We start from the raw sequence: 19,739 nt of genomic DNA on the forward strand, positions 1-19,739 counted from the left end.
ACCTTATCAAGCAAACAGCTTTCCCATGTTCAATTCCGAAGAGCAATTTTATATGCCAAATGTTCGATGTTGCAATCAAGGGTCGATTCTTCTTAATTTCCATCACACATATTTGCACAGTTGAAAACCAAAAAACAGAATATGTATTGGAAAAAATAAAAACCAGGAATCCTGAACTTCTGGTGACTGTTTGTGTTGTTTTTCATTTAGGAAATATGTTTGGCACGTTTAGATACAATATTTAAATTGCACTCCAAAATGTTTTTGGCCATGTTATCTTAACAAAAGTTTAAAAAGTTTTTTTTGTAAATATATACATACGACAAAGCACGGAATCTGCATTATGATAATAGTAATAATACTTTATGGTTCCTCATTATCCCATAATATAACATGTATCAGGAATGATTTGTGGTGATAGTTTGGTTGACAGTGTTACAGAATGCACATTATTTAACTTATAATTTCCTTTTTCGTTTGTGATTCGTTTGTTATAAAAAAATAAAAAGTTTAATTAAAAGACACGTTTTTTTGTGTGTTGCTTATACAACGGCAATTTAATGGTTTATATAAACCATGAATCTAAATTAAACCAAGACCATTGCACTATTTCTAACGTGTACCGTGATATTAAGTGCCTACCTCTGGAACAAAGTTGTAACAAGATATGCCTGCTGTTGGTCTACCGGAAATGTTAAAGTTATCGAAAACTTTGAAATGGTGTGATGAAACGTATTGGACATGTTCATATGACTATTAAGTAGTCTCAGTCGTGCCTATCGCAAATTTTGGCTTATGGCATAAATACAAACCATTGAGCAACAAAAGCGAAAACGGACGGATCTTTTCGAATTTCGATACACCTATGAGCGAGTTCGTCAACTGAGGATCTAACCGACATCTCCAAAGAACAAACGTTTGGGTCATAGAAAAGGACTTCCAGAAAATCAGCGTTTGTGAGGCGCATTTGAGCGTTGTTGAAAGCAAACTGTTTCAAAAGAACAAGGCATATTTCTCATTCATAAGAACACCTGAAAACTTTCCTCACTATTCCTATTTCTTATTTTATGCAGATCGTGTGGCCAAAAAAAGTCCTTATTATTCCTTGTCCATTGCAATTTGCGAATGTAAACGTACATAGTGAAACTAAATAGTCCCGATCCGGTGAGGTGAGGTGAAATGGGGTTTAACGTCGCGTCCAAGATTATTGCACTTATATAGCGACGTGCATGCACGTGTGTGTGTGTGTGTGTGGCTGCTTGTACTAGTCCGGACTGATGCCAATTTATAGTGCTAGCTCAATGAGATACCATGCCGCAGTTTAACATGAATACCCCACTCAGACACACTCCGAGCCGACCAGTCCTTGTTTTAGCCCCTGTACCAGACAGGTTAACAACAACTACCATCTTTTAACATCTTGTGGTATGATGCGACCGGGAATCGAACCCCGGACCTTCCGCTCTCCGGGCGGAAGCTCTACCACTAGGCGAGGCGGGAGGCGGTCTGTAAACCATCGAAACCAGTGACTGGACATGTTCACAGGACTGTCAAGTAGTGGTTGGCATGTCTATCACTAGTTTGGGGCTCATGTCATGATAACATACAGAAGTTTTAAGAAGCCAAAGGAGCGAAAACGGAAATTTCAAAAAAACTATGAGCGAGTCCGTTCAATAAGGATGTTACTACATCTCCAAAGAGCATAAGCTTTAGCCAAAGAAAAAGCACTTCCGGAAATGCATTAAAATCAGCTTTTTTTAAAGGCACATTTGAGTCTTTACTCTTTGGTGTTATTATAATTCGAATAATCGTATCTTGACTTGTGATTGATATGAACAATATCCAGCGTTGACATGGTATGTTGGCGCGCAATCAACCATGTCACCGAGCCTGACCACACGACCAATTTAGTCGTAAAGTTCTAGTTGTTAATGATTACAATAGTAAGATAATAACACCTACATGAAGATTAGGTATCTGTTCACGTATAATACACATACATTTAACAACCTTTATGATAGATTGGGGGCACGGGTGGCCCAGTCATCTTAGGCGCCGCGACTCGCTGGGAAGAGTTGCGTCCCTTGGACACGCCAAAAACCTATGATTGTGGGTTCGAATCCCGGTTCGCCCCGATTATGTGTCTAGGTTTGTCAGCACCATACTCGTGCTCGTGGGTTTCACTGAAGTGGTAAACGTCTGAGACCTGCATCACTTCGGGCTTTCCTCCCACATTAAGCTGACACGCCGAGATATAACTGGAATACTGTTAAAAGCGGCGTAAAACCCAACTTACTCATTCGCTCATTCACTTATGATAGATTGGAAATAGGCAACACACATTGGAGTATAGTCCCTTCCCCTTGAACAGTATCGTCATGTTAAACGAGTAATTGCACATGTCAATAGTAACTTCCGTTGGTATTGGCAACGTGTAAACGGGAATTATTATAAAAACTGCCTGGGAAATAAAGTATACATTTGAAATTAGGATTTGAACAAAACAATACAAGCGTTTTAACTCATTCAAATGTTACAAGGCTGAAAAAAGTCGCCAAAACACGGTACACATCAGGCCCCAAACACAACACTACCTAACACATCATCGTCGAATAGTGAGTGAGTGAGTGAGATTGGTTTAACGCCGCTTTTAACAGTGTTCCAGTTATATCGCGGCGTGTCAGCTTAATGTTGGAGGAAAGCCCGAAGTGATGCAGGTCACAGATGTTTACCACTTCGGTGAAACCCACGAGCACGGGTATGGTGTTGACAAACGTAGAAACATAATCGGGGCGAACCGGGATTCGAACCCACAATCATAGGTTTCTGGCGTGCCCAAGGGACGCAACTCTACACAGCGAATCGCGGCGCTTTAGACGACTGGGCCACCCGTGCCCCCTCATCGAATAGACATTTATTGTTTATTCTTATGTTAGTCACATGTGTATATACTTTCTTTGGCCCAGCAGTTTACATATGATCTATGTCTATGAGTAGTGGAATGAAACACATTTTGGGTGAGTAAACTGTATAGTTATACTACATATTGTTATGTCACTGTGAAACCTGTTACTTTAATTAATGCAAATCTCGCTGACAAAACGTGCGTCAAACCAATAAGCTCGTGCAAATAATAACGTGATTTGCATTACACTAATGTGAAGGTCTCGCATACATGTACGCATGGCATATAAATAAACCTCGAAACATTTGATTTGGACGTGAGAGTAATGTTTGTGGAGTTCATGGTAACAATTACCCTAATGTGAAAATAGAACATTCTTCTTGCAACGGCTGAAGAGGCAAGTGTGATTTTCATATGAACAAGATTGACATCCAGCTCTTGCAAGAAAGTTCAAAATCATATAAATATTCTTTGAATAAGCAATATTTTGGCCTGGAAATATTTATTACTGTGTTACCATGTGAGAAATTTAGACATGCCTTTGCAAGATTCCGGTGTAGTTCCCATCATATTTGGATCAAATCTGGTAGACACAAAATGAAACCGAGAGTGGAACGGGTTTGCAGTTTATGTAACTTATAATTATGTTGACGTTGAGTACCACTTTATCTGATAAGCAAATGTTACCCGAATTTCAGGGCCGAATTTATAAAAAGACAATATTACGAATTTCCAAAAACAAACCAAACCATCTGTACAAAATATATCTATGTTCATTGTCAAAGCTATGTATCTCAGGCAATCTTTGCTTAATACAAAATATGACCGTGACGTCACGTTCCTGCATTTGCACAAAGGGTAGACCTCTAACGACGTCATCCCGATTGCGTACGCCATTGAAATGACTGTAGACATGATGACTTGTGTTCTCCCATGAGTTGTGATGGGCCACTCATGCCCCGGTACCTTCAGAAATTATAGTCAGTGGAATTTGACAGGAGATGGTCATACCTGAGTGCAATTGAAACATTGTATCGTTTAATTTAGGTTCATAATTTAATGCAGGGTTGATGTACGTCATAATACAGTGAAATTTTGTCAACGTGAACGATGTCACTGGTACCTGAACCGTCAGGATAAGAGAGATTTTCCAATAGAAATTATTTGAAGCATTACAAAGCATTAGTAACCAAATGGCTAAAAGGTTTTAAGGCTAAATAGGAAACATGTATATACAAATCCTTGACAGTTTGCATGTATGAGTACGATATACCCCATGCATCCATGCGCACTTGTCCCCTTTAGGGGATGGTGGTTCTTCCTTTGCCATTGCTAAGAGGTGGGCTCAGGAGTTCATGAGGGGAAGGGAGATGTATATTATGAGAACAGCTTGGGGGTACCGTTACAAATATCAACCAAAGATTGGCTCAACCTAGATAGTATTATTCTTTATGATCGACGACTCATCACACGTCACACAGCAAATACAGATGGCATCTGCCATGAGAGAGAGTTAAGAACATTCTGTGGAATGAACTGAGCATGACAAAGGTTCAGCAGGATTCAACGTCAAGTGTCAAAACTCTACCGAAACAGATACCATTGGCTGGAAAAGGCAAACTGTTGGTGAAAATTATACGAATGGATCACTGAAATTCAGTGATGATACCAGGTTAACAGTCAAAGCAATAGAAACATCTGACGTCTCCTCCTCCGAAGAAGGATGGCTTCGGTTTTCTGATATTCCAAAGAATCCTACTGGACGACTACCTCCCGAGAGCTCTGACTTCAAACGCCATTACTTCCACCTGGTCAATATATCTGTGCACAAACTGCCGCGTTGAACTGAATGAACAGGCTTGGAATGCAGCCGTCACATTTCCACCCCTTTCCCAAGCTTACAAAAACTGTCAGGCAAGCATTATGCAAATGATGATGACGTCAATATCTGCTGTGGACCACGGGGAGGAAGCCTTCTCCGCCACTGTGATCGAGGCCCTCCAACATTATGAGCACCAGTGTGTTGACCACAGAAGGGATTATGTTACGAAATAATTAGCAACTAATTTCATCAACTCTGTCCATTATAGTTATATAACCCGAAATGTTCCGCCACCACGATTGACCTTACTTGTCAATCAGAAGTATCCGCGACTTCACATCTGAACAACAATTACATGTAAAAGAGGAAGCACAGATACGTTGACACTTACTTTTTATTATATCTGCCAATCAATCTTAATACAGATATGTATGGTAGGATATAGGGGTGGGACGAGTCCAAATTTACTACTCGGGTACCCACCCCCCTATTACCCGACCGTACCCGGGTACCCGCTGTAGGTCTCAGGAGATGTCTCAAAATGTCCGATTGGGAACATTTTTAGAATAGCCCTGGCAAAATGTATTCAGATACATGTATTAAACAATCTGGCCTTTCATACACTGTAGTTGAATTACGTTATATCTTTATTCAACCATATGAAAAATCTGAAGGAATGGGTGCAAGGTCAGAAAGAAAGTGACTTGTAGTGTAACAATAGAATTCTAGATAATATTTGTCATTAAACAATATATACCCACGGGTCCGGGTAGTCCTGTTGGTACCCGGGTCCTACTCAATACCCACGCGACCCGGGTACCCGATTTACCCGTCCCAGCCCTAAATATTAGGATAGCCTTTTTATGTAGAAGTGTGTGTCTAGATGGGGATGCCGCAACAATCGGTTCTTCTGTGTTACACGATATACAACTTACACACCCAAATGCGAAAATGATTTCAAAGAAGAGGCGGTTAAGCAAATGACGTTAGTCAAGAATTGTCAATCTGGTGAATGATGATTTCCACCGTATATTTCGCCTCATTAGTCAAACTGACCAGCTGTGTATGACGCCGAGGGGTTTCGCCTACAGATTATTGATATCACGTATGTCAAAATGTTTCTCCAAAATAAGTGATGAAAAGCTTATACAAACTAAAGCCATATACACATAGTACAATTTAAATGATGACGTGGAAACTGTCACATCAACACGCCCACAACTCTCGCGATAGTTTACATGATACAACCTGATGAAATGTCCTGTTTCACATCAAATGAAGCGATCTCAAATATACGATTTTATACCTCTAAATAAAGACATAAATACACTTATCTCCTAAATGACAACACGTCAACAACAAGTATTCTTTACCGACATTATCACTGTATGCTCGTCTTGCATGATGTAAGGTAAATAATTAATTAAAGAACAATATAATTAATATGTTAACATGTTGTATCATTTTGTTTAAGCAGTGTTATGAAGGTGATAATTTGTGTCTGAAATTAACATTTATCAAATCAGTTGAAGTCATGTATTAAATAACACAATGCGAAGTAAGGATTAACAAAAGTACTGAGTTTATAAATTTGTCTTAACGTCAGGAACGCCGATTCCACGAAGGACCTCTAGAGCAAGGTCCTTTTTTAAATAAAATAAATCCACAGTTAATCCTGTCAAAATCGTACAATAAATAATATCTATTAAGTAACCCAATCTAAATAGCTAGGAGAACAAATTCATAAATCTAAAATCTTAATGATAATGTCCATTAACATCTTACCTTAAAACAGTAGATCCGTGACTGTATAACAAACCAATATTACAAATTAATATAGCTTAAGTATAAAATGGTATAAATCGATCTAAAGAAACCAAAACGAACGTGAATATTTTGGGGCAAAGTGACAATTAATTACATATAAAGTATCGCCTGAGGTGCTGGTGAGTTAAAACGCAAGGAGAGTGTACATGGATTAAGGGTATCTGCATTAATCAACGGCAATGCTTGCGATAAAATGTACGACAGCTTCATTGGCTACAGATACTAAACCTATCCTTTATGTCCCACGACCTTTATAAGCAGGACACGTCAAAGAAGTCGTTCACACCCTGTGTCGACCTGTACGAGTTTACATCATGGCTCCTCATGGTATCGCAGTTCTCTCTTTGATAGGGATAGTGCAAATTGTTATTGGCCAGCAACCTTTGTTTGGGTGGCAGGGAAACCAGAACCCTGTCGCTCCGCTAAGAGGGCTGGACGTTCCCCCCTTCCAAAGATTGGGGTTCGGTAGGGATTCTTTCTTTGGAGATAGAAATGGTTTCGGAAATCAGGAAGAGATAAGTGAGTATTTTTTATTTGTGTGTTCTATATTTCATGGTTTGAAGTGTCCTTACATATCTATTTTGATAGTCTTGTCAGGTGTAACAATCATTATTTCATTGAGAACAAGGTGTAAAAATAAATCTTTAAAAATGCATTTTCATCAGTCGATGGCAGTGGTTATTATTGTTGATGAAAAACCAATAACAAAATACTATGAGAACAACATTTTAAATTAAAAAGGGCCTATTTGTACAAAACATCATCATCATCATCCGTATCCCAAAATCTCAAGAGTACATCTGCTTTGTGTTTGTATTTTATTCATAAGTACAATCTTCAAAATATGTAGAATCATACACCCATATGACTATGAATATTTCCATCATATCACAGCGGGTACAGCAGCAATGGTATTTACAAACTGTACCTAGATTGTCGTCTTAAAAAATAAAAAACTTGTTCTCGGCTTGCAACTTCAGAATAAATGCAACTGTATTTTATATTCTTCTGTAGCTGTGTACACGTGCATAGGACGGAATACCAATGGCGATGAATTGAGAGTGACATTCAGTGATGGGGTAAGGACTGTGATGTACACCTATTTCTTTCTCAAAACTAGTTTGTCGTTAGCATGACTTAATAATATGTCTAAATGCTTGTTTACACTGTTAATTAGTGTACATATTCATGTATGTAATTTTCTAGGTGTTTCTCAATCACATGTGACATGGCAGAAGTGACTTCAAGAAGCCAGTTTGTGTCACCGGCTTGTTAGTCATATGCCTCGAGTGGACGGAGTCGCGTTTCAAACTTGCACCTGTTGATCTATTGGCAAGGATAGGCGAAAATACTCAGTGACTTCTATCATGCAATGTTCATTTTACCATAACACAAAGGCCATCTGACAACTAACATGCCAAAACACATGCCCGTATATGTTGCAAAGTTTTTAGATGATTCGTTAGTAAATTTCGAAACTTTCGGAATCGCGGAAATGTTAGACAGTGGAATTTTCAAGTTCGTTGTGTACAAATTGAAATATATATATGTTGTTTACGACTGGTGTCATGTCCTGTGCATTTGTGATAAGTATTCAATTATAAGAATACATTATTAACATCCTGTTACAACTGTTAGTAACGACTCAGTGGTGAATATGTTAAACTGCTAAAAATACTGATGTCATAAGATCTGTTGCTGTGTTCCTCAAACATGCGTTCAATATAAGATCCCATTCTCAACATTTTTTACGTTAACTTGTACTAAAGGCCACGGGGCCTCGTCTTGACATATTTAGAGGTGTATGTTAATGTAGATGTATGTAAATGGACCATCACCTTTCATTTTCGTCATTAGGTCATTGTTCTTCAAAAGCAAAGTCACATGTGCTCATCTGGGGTTAACGCATGTTACCCAGAAACCATCACAGTATGCCAATCGCAAACTCTGCATGTTTCAAGTTCACAACGAGAATTATTCAGTGCCGTTAACTTATCTCACCGAAACTGGTACCAAGCCCTGTTGGGTATATGAATACAGAACAGAACACGTCACGCCACGCCACGCCACGCCACGCCACGCCACGCCACGACCAGCTACCCCACGACACAACACGACACGACTGCCCCACGACAGGACACGACACGAGACGACTACCCCATGACAAAAGACGACACGACACGACTGCCCCACGACTGACAAGACACAATACATTCCAAGCCATCTACTCTCAATGTCTCCTGCTCAGCGTATTTCACATCACAACCAATCACAAACTATGAATGAGTCAAACTTCCAAAAAATATGAAATATATTTTCCGCTAAAATGCAAGGCCATTATTCTTTCTCTTGAGCATGATAACCTAGACAGCTCGATATATGAAATAACACATGTCCGTCTCATACAGGCAAGACAGAACAGATGGGGTGGGGGATGGTTTGACCGTCAACGCGTCCAGATGGAGGCCCGAGTGAGCGTTTCCGGTCAGTCACAGACCAGAGGGCAATTCCAGCTGATTGCAACCGAATACGGACGTGTAGAGGACGGCTGTGTAAGCCAGGCACTCGGAAACATCATCGACAACGCTCAGAACGTTTGGTTCGCACGCAGAAGACCGAACTCAGAGTAAGTGAGAGAATGAGTGGGAGAGTCAGTATTTGGGTCAGTGGTTGAGTACGTGAGTGAGTCAGTCAGTGGTTGAGTCAGTCAGTCACCCACAGTGGTTGAGTGAATCAGTCAGTCAGTAAGTCAGTCAGTCAGTCAGTCAGTCAGTCAGTCAGTGGTTGAGTGAATCAGTCAGCAGTTGAGCAAGTAGTTGGGCCAGTGGTTGAGTCAGTCAGTGGTTGAGTGAGTCAATCAGTGGTTGAGTGAATCAGTCAGCAGTTGAGCAAGAAGTTGGGCCAGTGGTTGAGTAGGTGAGTGACTAAGTCAGTGGTTGAGTGAGTCAGTCAGTGAGTCAGTGGTTGAGTGAATAGGTCAGTGGTTGAGCCAGTAGTTGGGTCAGTAGTTGACTTGGTGAGTACGTAAGTCAGTGGTTGAGTGAGTCAGTCGGTGAGTCAGTGGTTGAGTGGAATCAGTTAGTGGTTGAGCAAGTAGTTGGGTCAGAGGTTGAGTAGGTGAGTCAGTCAGTGGTTGAGTGAGTGATTGAGTCAGTGGTTGGGTCAGATTTTGAGTCTTTGACTCAATCAGTTGGTGAGTCAGTCGCAGGATGGGTGAGTGAGTATGGCAGTCAGTCAGTCAGTGGGTGAGTCAGTAGTTGAGAGAGCGGGTAGTGAGTGGCGAGTCAGTTGTTGGGTCAGTGGGTGAGTGAGTGGGTAAGTGATTAGCCCCTATATATGAAGTTGTCTCTCCAACCTTGTTTTGACTGCTTCTAGATATTCCTTACATTTTTTATTAACACAGATTAGTGGTAGTACCACTAAGATCGCTTTGTGGAGGCGGGCCATGGATGTAATTTATCATGAGCCTAACCTTTAACACTCTGTTTGGTTTGTGCACTACTATTTCATATTTAGAATGTAGAATGCAAAATATTGTATCAAGAATCTCATAAACTCATATGTCGTGCTGTATATATTATATACTACTCAATATTCAATACTCAATGTATGACCACTTGGGATATTTATGGAGGCTGAGGGGGGCACGGGTGGCCCAGTCGCCTTAGGCGCCGCGATTCGCTGTGCAGAGTTGCGTCTCTTGGGCACGCCAGAAACCTATGATTGTTGGTTCGAATCCCGGTTCGCCCCGATTATGTTTCTAGGTTTGTCAGCACCATACCCGCGCTCTTGGGTTTCACCGAAGTGGTAAACGTCTGATACCTGCATCACTTCGGGCTTTCCTCCCACATTAAAACTGACACGTCGTCATATCACTGGAATACTGTTAAAAGCGTTAAATCCAACTCACTCACTCACCCGGTGATGTATAATGTGCGTGTAGTTGCAAAATGTAAAATACCAGCCAATATGATTGTAAAATGTAATCTATCATAACAAGAGCAATGTACGCATAGATACCAGGAAAAAGTTATGAAACCCTTTTTATAAATACAATCCAATCCGGCGAAACAAACAACATTCAATAAAGAAATTGTGTTAAATTGGACCAATAATTTTCGGGATCAGTAATGGACAAAATGAAGTTAATGTCCCAAATGCACTCCGTTGATTTGTCAACAAGTAAAACCTGACGAATGCAGACATGTACAGGCGAATCTCGTTGTATCGAATCCCAGTTGGTTCGATCACACAGTCCGGTCCCGGTAAACATATCACTATTTGAACCCGGGTGTGTCGAAATGGATGTGTCTAATTCCCTGCTGTCTCGAACTATGTCCATCATCCCATGAGCAAAGTATTACTCTGAAAAGTCGAACTCAATTTTGTGAAAAACACAGCTTGGCACAGATTATAATCCATTTCGACCCTCCACATACATATTGTTATGGGATACCGTGTGATCTAAGAATAAATTTGCAATTTACTCAAAAACAAAGCTTTACAAGTAGGATCATCAGTGTTAGCTTTTAAAATTGACCCAACTCGTTGTTCTTAATATATAATTTCTCAAGCTTGGAATACTTGGTCCACCATTCTCACGGACTCCTGAACGCGTTGTTCTTAATTATATTTCCAGCCTTGGAATACTTGGAGAACCATTATCACTGGTTCCTAAACTCGTTCTTCTTATATATATTTTCCTAGGATTGGAATACTTGGAGAACCATTATCACTGGTTCCTAAACTCGTTCTTCTTATATATATTTTCCCAGGATTGGAATACTTGGAGAACCATTATCACTGGTTCCTAAACTCGTTCTTCTTATATATATTTTCCCAGGATTGGAATACTTGGAGAACCATTATCACTGACTCCTAAACTCGTTCTTCTTATATATTCTTCCCAGGATTGGAATACTTGGAGAATCATTCACACTGGCTCCTAAACTCGTTCTTCTTATATATATTTTCCCAGGATTGGAATACTTGGAGAACCATTATCACTGACTCCTAAACTCGTTCTTCTTATATATTCTTCCCAGGATTGGAATACTTGGAGAACCATTCACACTGGCTCCTAACCAGGGACACACATCCACCACTAACATCGAGGGATTCGCCAATGCAGCGGCTCTTAATGGGCACGGACTAGCAGTAAGTTTGATGATTCTAAATGAGATAAATTTAAGGACACAACTCAGTGAATAACCTTTGACTTTGTTTTCTCTTTTTTTAAATATACTTAAAATGCATACAAGAAAGAACTACAACCAAATTAAACTGGTACAATGTTATATCTCTGACGGATGAGCATGTTCGTATGACTATATATACACCTTGTGATGTTTGCTGGTTTCATGTAAATGTATGCATTAAGGAAAAACACATTTGCTATGGAAGACGCCATCATCATTTCGTGATGGAATATATTTTAGGATTTTCCCCTTCTATTCTCCCATAGTGGGGAATATACCTTTTCCTTCCATTATTTTGAAAGGCAGGTATTAAATTAAGTATATATAGTATCTGTTCACGATAAGGATGACAACAATTCCAAAGATCAATGATTGTGGTCTGTTTGGCATATCATGTTGGTGGCGTTGTCATTAGTTTATCTCATCTTTCCATCATGGTCAAGTGGGCCGTAGTCAAGTTGCTGTGCGGAGTGTCTCCATTTATGCCAAGTGACTTGCGTCACTTTCTTTCCTCTCACGACAAGCTCCCACGTGGTGATATAACACACATAATAGCGTTCAACACTGCGATGAACCCAACTCGCTCATGACCAGTGTCACTTGCTTATTGGAATATGAGTTACTGGCTGTGGTGACCACCTCAGTGGTGTATTGGATAGAGCGTTTGCCCCGAGAGCGGAAGGCATGTGGTTCGATCCCCGGCTGCGTTATACCAAAAGACGTTTAAAGATGGTACTTATCGCTCGGCATTAAGGGAATAGCACCAGGATAGTCCGGCTTGGAGTCAGTATAATGTGTCTGCGTGGGGTGTCCATGTTACATCCAACTGTGGGCCATGATATTTCAGTGGGCCAGCACACACACATGCACGTCGTTATATAAGTGCAATAATCTTGAACACGACGTTAAATCCCACTTCTTTTCTTTCTTTTTTTTTGATGGTGGGGTGGGGGGCATGCTCACGATTACTGTGCCAGAGTTCTGCTAAAGTAACTTGGGCGTTTTTCCTACCACATGTAACTCTATGCCTAACACTGGCGTCATAGTAACCCTCTGTCTTTACTTTCAGCTGTGTGCAACCAGAGGTTTAAGCGCTGGATCGTGTATCAGTATCATACCACTGTGCTGCAAGATCGGCCGTGATGCCAAAAGGGCCACAGAGCTGATCCAACCTAATCCTGGCTTTGGAGGGGGTTTGAATGGCAACAACTTATTTGCAAGTTCTGCTGCTATGCCAGGTGCTATGCCAGGTAGTATGCAAGGTCCTATGCCAGGTAGTATGCAAGGTGCTATGCCAGGTGCTATGCCAGGATCAACCGGCACTGGAGGACTTCCAGGAACTACTGGTACCGCTGGAGCTGCTGCTCCTCAGTTCCAGGCATTATTTGGGGGCGCATAAAATGGAACAAAAATACATGGGACACAGAAATACTTAAAACAGTTTGAGTATTGCAATCCCGTCAACTACAATCTTCAGGATAACCATTTCGACCTTCAGAATCAACATTGTAGGAGAAATTCGTGATAGTGGGTATCTTCTGATTAAATATAATGATCATCTTTCTTAACAATAAAACGGTTGGTGAATATTTCATTGAATTTTTAAGTTGAAATCAACCACATACAGTTGAATCTCGTCAATCTGTTACCTGATAAACGAATCGTAGGTATCGTACAATGTCCCTTTGAATATATACAAAGGTTGACTGTCTGTGTTTTCCGGGATACCATAATGGTACACCAGGACCTTTTCAGGACAAAGCCAGCGATTTTAAGAAAGATGAATATGTATAGGAATTAGTCCACTGGAATAAAGTGTCACTGTACCTCTACTCCAGTTAGATGTCTTCGGCGTTTAAAGAATGTTTTACTGTAAAAACATCTAGATGTTTCAGATTCATTAACATGGAACTTGGAAAATTAAATAACATTTCTGAAAAAAATAAGATTTGTGTTTTTCATTATTTAGTTTAAATATAAGGCAAATTGATGTAAGCTTACATGATCGTCTCTAATATTCACACGTTACACTGTGTACTTATAATATGATGGAAAACGGAGTAATGAGGGAAGAGAGCATATACAAATAAAGCATTTTCCTTCTTTCTTAGAACTTCCTTTCAAAGTCATAACACTACATATTCTGTGTGAAATGGCTGGAGTCAAACTTCAAATTATTCGAAGTGCCACATGTTGTTGCAATCCAAACGCAAGACCAAAGATAATAATCGGGCGACTCTTTGATTCGGACCCACGATTAACGGACACTAGCATCTATGGGACGTCAATTTGTCACGCAACAGTGATGCGATTTTGACCATTGGGTTAAAGTTACGACATTAACAAAAGAAGCACTGCCATCTCATTTGGATTCCGAGGAAGAATAGATTTCTCAGCATTCCTGTACAGCCGATAGAATGCGGATCGGATGGACGAATTGTATGATACATAATGGTTGATTGTGTTCCCGTAACATGACATCCACTGTCTTGGATCGCTGTTCATGCCATCAACCACCGGTTGTAGCATCTAGACTGGGTCGCAGGTTGCTGCAATGATATAGCTGAAATAATGTTGCGGCGTTCAACAACATGCACTCACTCATTCATACCACTGTCATATGTCAAAGTGATGTGTAATTTTCATATCGTAGAAAAAAACTCCAAACCAAAGAAAACGTTTTGAAATACAGTGCTCTTACAGTCGAAGTCCTTCTAGAGATTACAATGTATCGAATTATCTGTTGTGCGAGAGAAACGGAGCGCCTATGTAAGATATTGCCGGTCAAGATTATTTTCTTAAATGGTGCACCATGTTAACAGAATTCGAGTTTACGAGTAGTTGAGTATGTGTTTTCCCCGCTTTTAGCAATATTCCAGCAATATCACGGTGGGGGACGCCAGAAATGGGCTTCACACATAGTACCCATATCGGAAATTGAACCCGGGGCTTCGGCATGAGGAACGAACGCGTTAACCACTCGGCAAGCCTAGCGCCCTTCGAGTTTAAGAGGTTACACTGAGTGAATAAGAATCTTCCACAGAAAAACATTTGTACATTTAGAAAACATTATGACGATAGACGAATGGACAGAAATGTTGTCAAGATGTTTATTATCCACATTATAATGTTTTTACGGTGGCCCATAAGGGACACGGAGTCTGTTTTTCAATATTTTGATATTTCACTTACTGTTATCGTAACCTTTTGCAAATTAACACGATTTGTCTTACAAATATGTGATAAATCATGTGTAATGAAGATATTGAATCGCTGAAAAGTGAAACGAAAATGTCAAAAACTCCAATGAAAATGTCAAAAACACAAAAAGAAAATGACAAAAAATAAATATTATCACCGCGGTGGAAATAGTTTTCACCTCGGTGTAAATATTATCACCGCGGTGGAAATAGTTTTCTGTGTATTCATTTTAGTTTTTGACCTTTTCGTTTTGGTTTTTGACATTTCCATTTTAGATTTTGACATTTTCACTTCACATTTCAGCGACTCAAAAGCAACTTAAAAGTACATTTTCTATGTTTTCGGATGTTTTTATACATGATTCATCACATATTTGTATGGCAGATTGTGTTAATTTGCAAAAGGTTAAGATAAAAGTAAGTTAAACATCAAAATATTGAAAAACAGACTCCATGTCCCTTATGGGCCACCGTATGTTTTAAACAAATTATAAATTATATGTATGTCATACAAATGTGTTTTTCACTTTTACACCGAAGTTGTAACCATATATTTACATATATACGCTGAATAACCTATAATTATGTTTTTTTAATTTATTTCAAAAACGCCAGATGGTGTTTCAAAAAATCATATTTTCGAATAATAATTTAACTATTTTTTACTTTATGGAGAAAGATAAAATTGTTAAAATAGATTTGAGTCATTTACACCTGATCGATCAAGGGGACGCTAGTCCGCTGTGCCTTGGGGAAGTGTGACGTTAATTCGGTGCAAACGCCCAGCTTCGCTGATCTATAATCCATCAATAGTATGTCATCAGGATGTGGGAAGGAAAATATATCACGATCACAACGCTGGTGATCAAATCACCGTCCGGTCATTCGCTAGAGGTTTGTACTTTTGTAAAAAGTTCTGACGTAGGTAATCGCTTCAGGCTTTTCGAACGTTCATCAATATGGCATAGAAACATAGAAAAAAAATCGTCTTTGGTTAAAATACGTCACGGGTAGATCAGGTGTGTGATGGTAATCCAGACAAAAATGTTAAAAATGATGACAGCGATATTGAGGCGGTTGAGTAGCCATGTGCTTAAACCATTGGTTTCGATACCAGGGTTCGATTCTCCACATAATTTTTGAAGCCAAATTCTGTTGTACTGCAGCTGCGATATGGCTGAAATATTGCTACAAGCGGCCAGCCCGACAAACTCAGAGCACTATCGAAGGTCAACGGGATCAAAGGAAGTCATCGAGCGATATGAAAAAGGTTGGAAGACCCAAAGAAGCACGTGGCCTATGTACATCACAGTGGAATTCCTGCATGACACCAGTGTTATAGCTACTTGTTTTGACGCGTATGTTTGGGACTAAGCAGCGCTTGGAATGAGCTCTCGCTCGCTACCTTTAAGTGGTCACGTGAGTGCAATAAGGTCACATGAGTGCAATAAGGTCACATGAGTGGCCACATGAATACAATGAGGCCCAGTTTTGTTCTCTTTATAATATCGCTTACATATAGCGTAAAACCCAAGGCATTTTCCAATTCAAAAACATTTGTACATTTCTCAACTCATATTTTGCGAACTTCATATAAAAGTCATCCCAATTTGCTTTAAAGACATTGATTTGGATTACATAAATCGAATTTATAAAGTGAGACTAAAGTGAAAACTATTTGCATGTAGTCAAGGGCGTCGTTGTTCAAAACGAAATTAGCGCTAAGGTGATCGTAACTCCAATGAATGAATGAATGAATGAATGAATGAATGAATGAATGAAATTTCCTCCAGAAGTTACATCCGAAGATTTACAAAATCTCTGATATTCTCAGAGCAAATGCATTGTGCTAGTATTTATATAGATGGGTGCATTATTAACACATAAAGCACTATTACGATACAACAGATTAATTTGGGGTTAATCTAATACGTTTCTGAAATTTAAGACATATTCACAGAATATCAATGATATTTTTTCTCATGTAATCTGGTTGAGCCCCAGAATAGTGCGAGCGTATCATTTTCTTCCAGAGGTTCAATTTGAACATAACTTTCGATATCCAGTTTGTCAATGAGGGTGGAGAAGAATTCATTTCGAACATTTATAAAATATTCACAGTGTAGAAGTACATGTACAAAATCATAGGCATGTCTGCCACATTTAGAACATTCACATGATGTAATGGGTCGGGAAGCTATCGTAAGGGGATATTGGATGCAATACCTAAGATGAGGATAAGTTAGTGCTAGTTTCCATAATACATGTAGTTTAAGTTTAGAGTGAACTGACCTGTATCGGACCAGATCCTCTCTCAATGACCTCTCCTTCTTCATATGAGGATATTGCATCACATACAATTCTTCTCCATTCTTTCAATATTCCAGTGCTGTTAAAGTTCATGATGACACTTTTAAGGTTATATTTACAAGCAGTTAATATGATTGTGTCACATATACTAGTGCCAGTTTTGATATTATCAGCATTGACTAAGGCTAAGTATGCACATATGATATGTTTCATAGGAGATCGTAACTCCCATGCATTAACATGGACTTACGACAGTCGTAGGGCTAAGGTTATTTTTTACAACGGCAGCCAGTTCGGTGTTGTATAAATTTGTTACCGGTATGGTTTGTAGAATTAGATTTGAATAGAGGGTCGAATGATGAAGTGACGAATGACTGCCAATGGATCGAGTTCACGTTCAAAGTCACTTAATAGCATTTACAGTTACCATATACTGGATAGTGTTATCGATGAGCTTAACCTATAAATTGTGCGTATCACGATCCGATGAATATGCAAATGGGGTAATCTAACACAAACTACAAATACAAACTACTTTTAATAAACTCATAGATCCGACGCCATCATTCCTTAATCTTTGGGACCGCCTCTCTGGGCGAGTGGTGGAGCGTCCGCACGGAGAGCGGAAGGTCCGGGGTTCGATTCCCGGTCGCATCATACCACAAGATGTTAAAAGATGGTAGTTGTTGTTACCCTGTCTGGTACAGGGGCTAAAACAAGAACTGGTCGGCTCGGAGTCAGTACATTGTGTCTGAGTGGGGTATTCATGTTAAACCCCATTTCACCTAAACTCAATATTCTTTGCATGACGTTCCCCAAAGGGTTTAAACACGCTTATGTAAATAATGGCGGCACGTCATTTTAGCACGTTATTTCAGAATTAGGTGTTACACTAAGGCATAGAATTCCTACGCTCTTGCTATTGTTACGTTCATGAATGAAAACATGTCTTTAACTTTAAAGATGAAAGCCTTAGGTGCTTCAAAACAGACACTGGATAGACTGACGGACATGCGAATATTTTGTCCTGGGTTAAAATGGGCCAGTTGTCTGTACCTGTGGCCTACCTTTATAATCAAATAAGTCATGCGCGCTGAGATCCGTGAAGATCCGGGGTAGAATAGGTCTTAAGCAACCCATGCTTGCCGTAAAAAGGCCACTGTGCTTGTCGTAAGAGGCGACTATAGGATCGGGTGGTCAGGTTCGCTGACTTGGTTGATGCATGTCATCGTATCCCAATTGTGTGGATCGACGCTCATAATGTAAATCACTGGATTGTCTGGTCCAGACTCGATCTCGATTATTTACAGACCGCCGTCCGATAGCTGGCATATTGCTGAGTGCGGCGTTAAACAACAAACAAACAAACATGCACGTCGATATCGAACTAATTTACTTCCCTTTCTCCGCACGGGCGGCCGCAACTCACTGTGCAAACGTGTGTCCCTTAGTCATGTTGAGATTCGCTGATCATGAATGTGACTGGTTTGGGGACATGTTTGCCTTGCGTCACCTCTATGATGCAGAAGACGGGATCATAATTGACATATTTGGGGTTGAGAGTAATTGAATGAAAATATAAATACAAAAACTAAAAATCTGCTCTTTGATTTTTAAATCAAAATGTCATATTTGCAACATTGAGATAGAGTACATCATTCGAAAACTGTCGGGCAAAAGAAAGGTTACACCTGTGCTGATAGTGGCTAAAATAAAAGAAGAAATAAGAAATGTTTATTCGAAGGTATTTGATACGGGTATCGTGGTTGTGTTTTGGACGTGCGGTTTGCAGTATTTCGGCGACTGTTTTCAGCCTGATAGCGTTTGTAATGTTTGGGTCAATTCCAATCACCAAATGTATACTTTCTTTTGTCCGTTAGTTCAGATCAGATCATTCGTAGTCATCATTCCAACTTTAACTGTTTGAAAATGTGATATGAGAACCATTAGCAGCGTTTTCAAAGCTTTGCTGACAAGCAACAAGAAATACTATTTTAATTAAAACGTTCACAATGTAATCAAAGTGACGTACGGTTTATGAATGTGAAGACAAACGCAGAAACAAGGACCATTCGATACATCCACCTTGGTACAGACGCTCACGTCATGAGGCACTTCATCCTTGATTGTCAAGAGTATTACTCGTCAGTCTATCTCAGTATGTATTCATTATAATAGAAAAGAGATATAAACCACTGGACATGTATTTAGGATATCCTCAGGGGGGTGATGAGATCGGGGGTGGTGCGAGGTGAAGGTTTTCTGCCGGATACAGTCAGTCAAGGCGAAACTGAATGATTTTACGAGAGTTTCCATACTAATGCCATCAACTTTTGAGCACGGCGGAAAAAGGGTCCCCTCTACTCCATTGTGGTCACAAGAGCTGGTTTAATGGTTCTTGGTGAACTGAGGTTAAGGCCAGTACAAGCTTGAGATGCAGGGATTAATGTGTTTTTTTCTAAGAATATTAAACATGT

The 19,739-nt window shown here is 39.8% G+C and overlaps 1 protein-coding gene across 1 annotated transcript; it reads left to right on the forward strand.

Annotated features, from left to right (window-relative positions):
* The first annotated feature begins 6,868 nt into the window (after nucleotides 1–6,868).
* On the forward strand, nucleotides 6,869–13,151 carry LOC139479156 (uncharacterized). Its single transcript, XM_071261939.1, has 5 exons — nucleotides 6,869–7,073; nucleotides 7,569–7,633; nucleotides 8,963–9,180; nucleotides 11,600–11,711; nucleotides 12,822–13,151. Exons 1-5 carry the CDS (start codon nucleotides 6,869–6,871, stop codon nucleotides 13,149–13,151), a joined length of 930 nt encoding a protein of 309 aa, XP_071118040.1.
* Nucleotides 13,152–19,739: the final 6,588 nt, after the last annotated feature.

The sequence above is a fragment of the Haliotis cracherodii genome, unplaced genomic scaffold, assembly GCF_022045235.1.
Source record: "Haliotis cracherodii isolate W230 unplaced genomic scaffold, xgHalCrac1.p SCAF_4, whole genome shotgun sequence".
Classification (NCBI taxonomy): domain Eukaryota; kingdom Metazoa; phylum Mollusca; class Gastropoda; order Lepetellida; family Haliotidae; genus Haliotis; species Haliotis cracherodii.

Coding starts and splice junctions, on each gene's coding strand:
- LOC139479156 (XM_071261939.1), top strand. CDS start 6,869: ATGGCTCCTCATGGTATCGCAGTTCTCTCTTTGATAGGGATAGTGCAA. Junction 7,634..8,962: donor GAGTGACATTCAGTGATGGG/GTAAGGACTGTG, acceptor CGTCTCATACAG/GCAAGACAGAACAGATGGGG. Junction 9,181..11,599: donor CGCAGAAGACCGAACTCAGA/GTAAGTGAGAGA, acceptor TATTCTTCCCAG/GATTGGAATACTTGGAGAAC.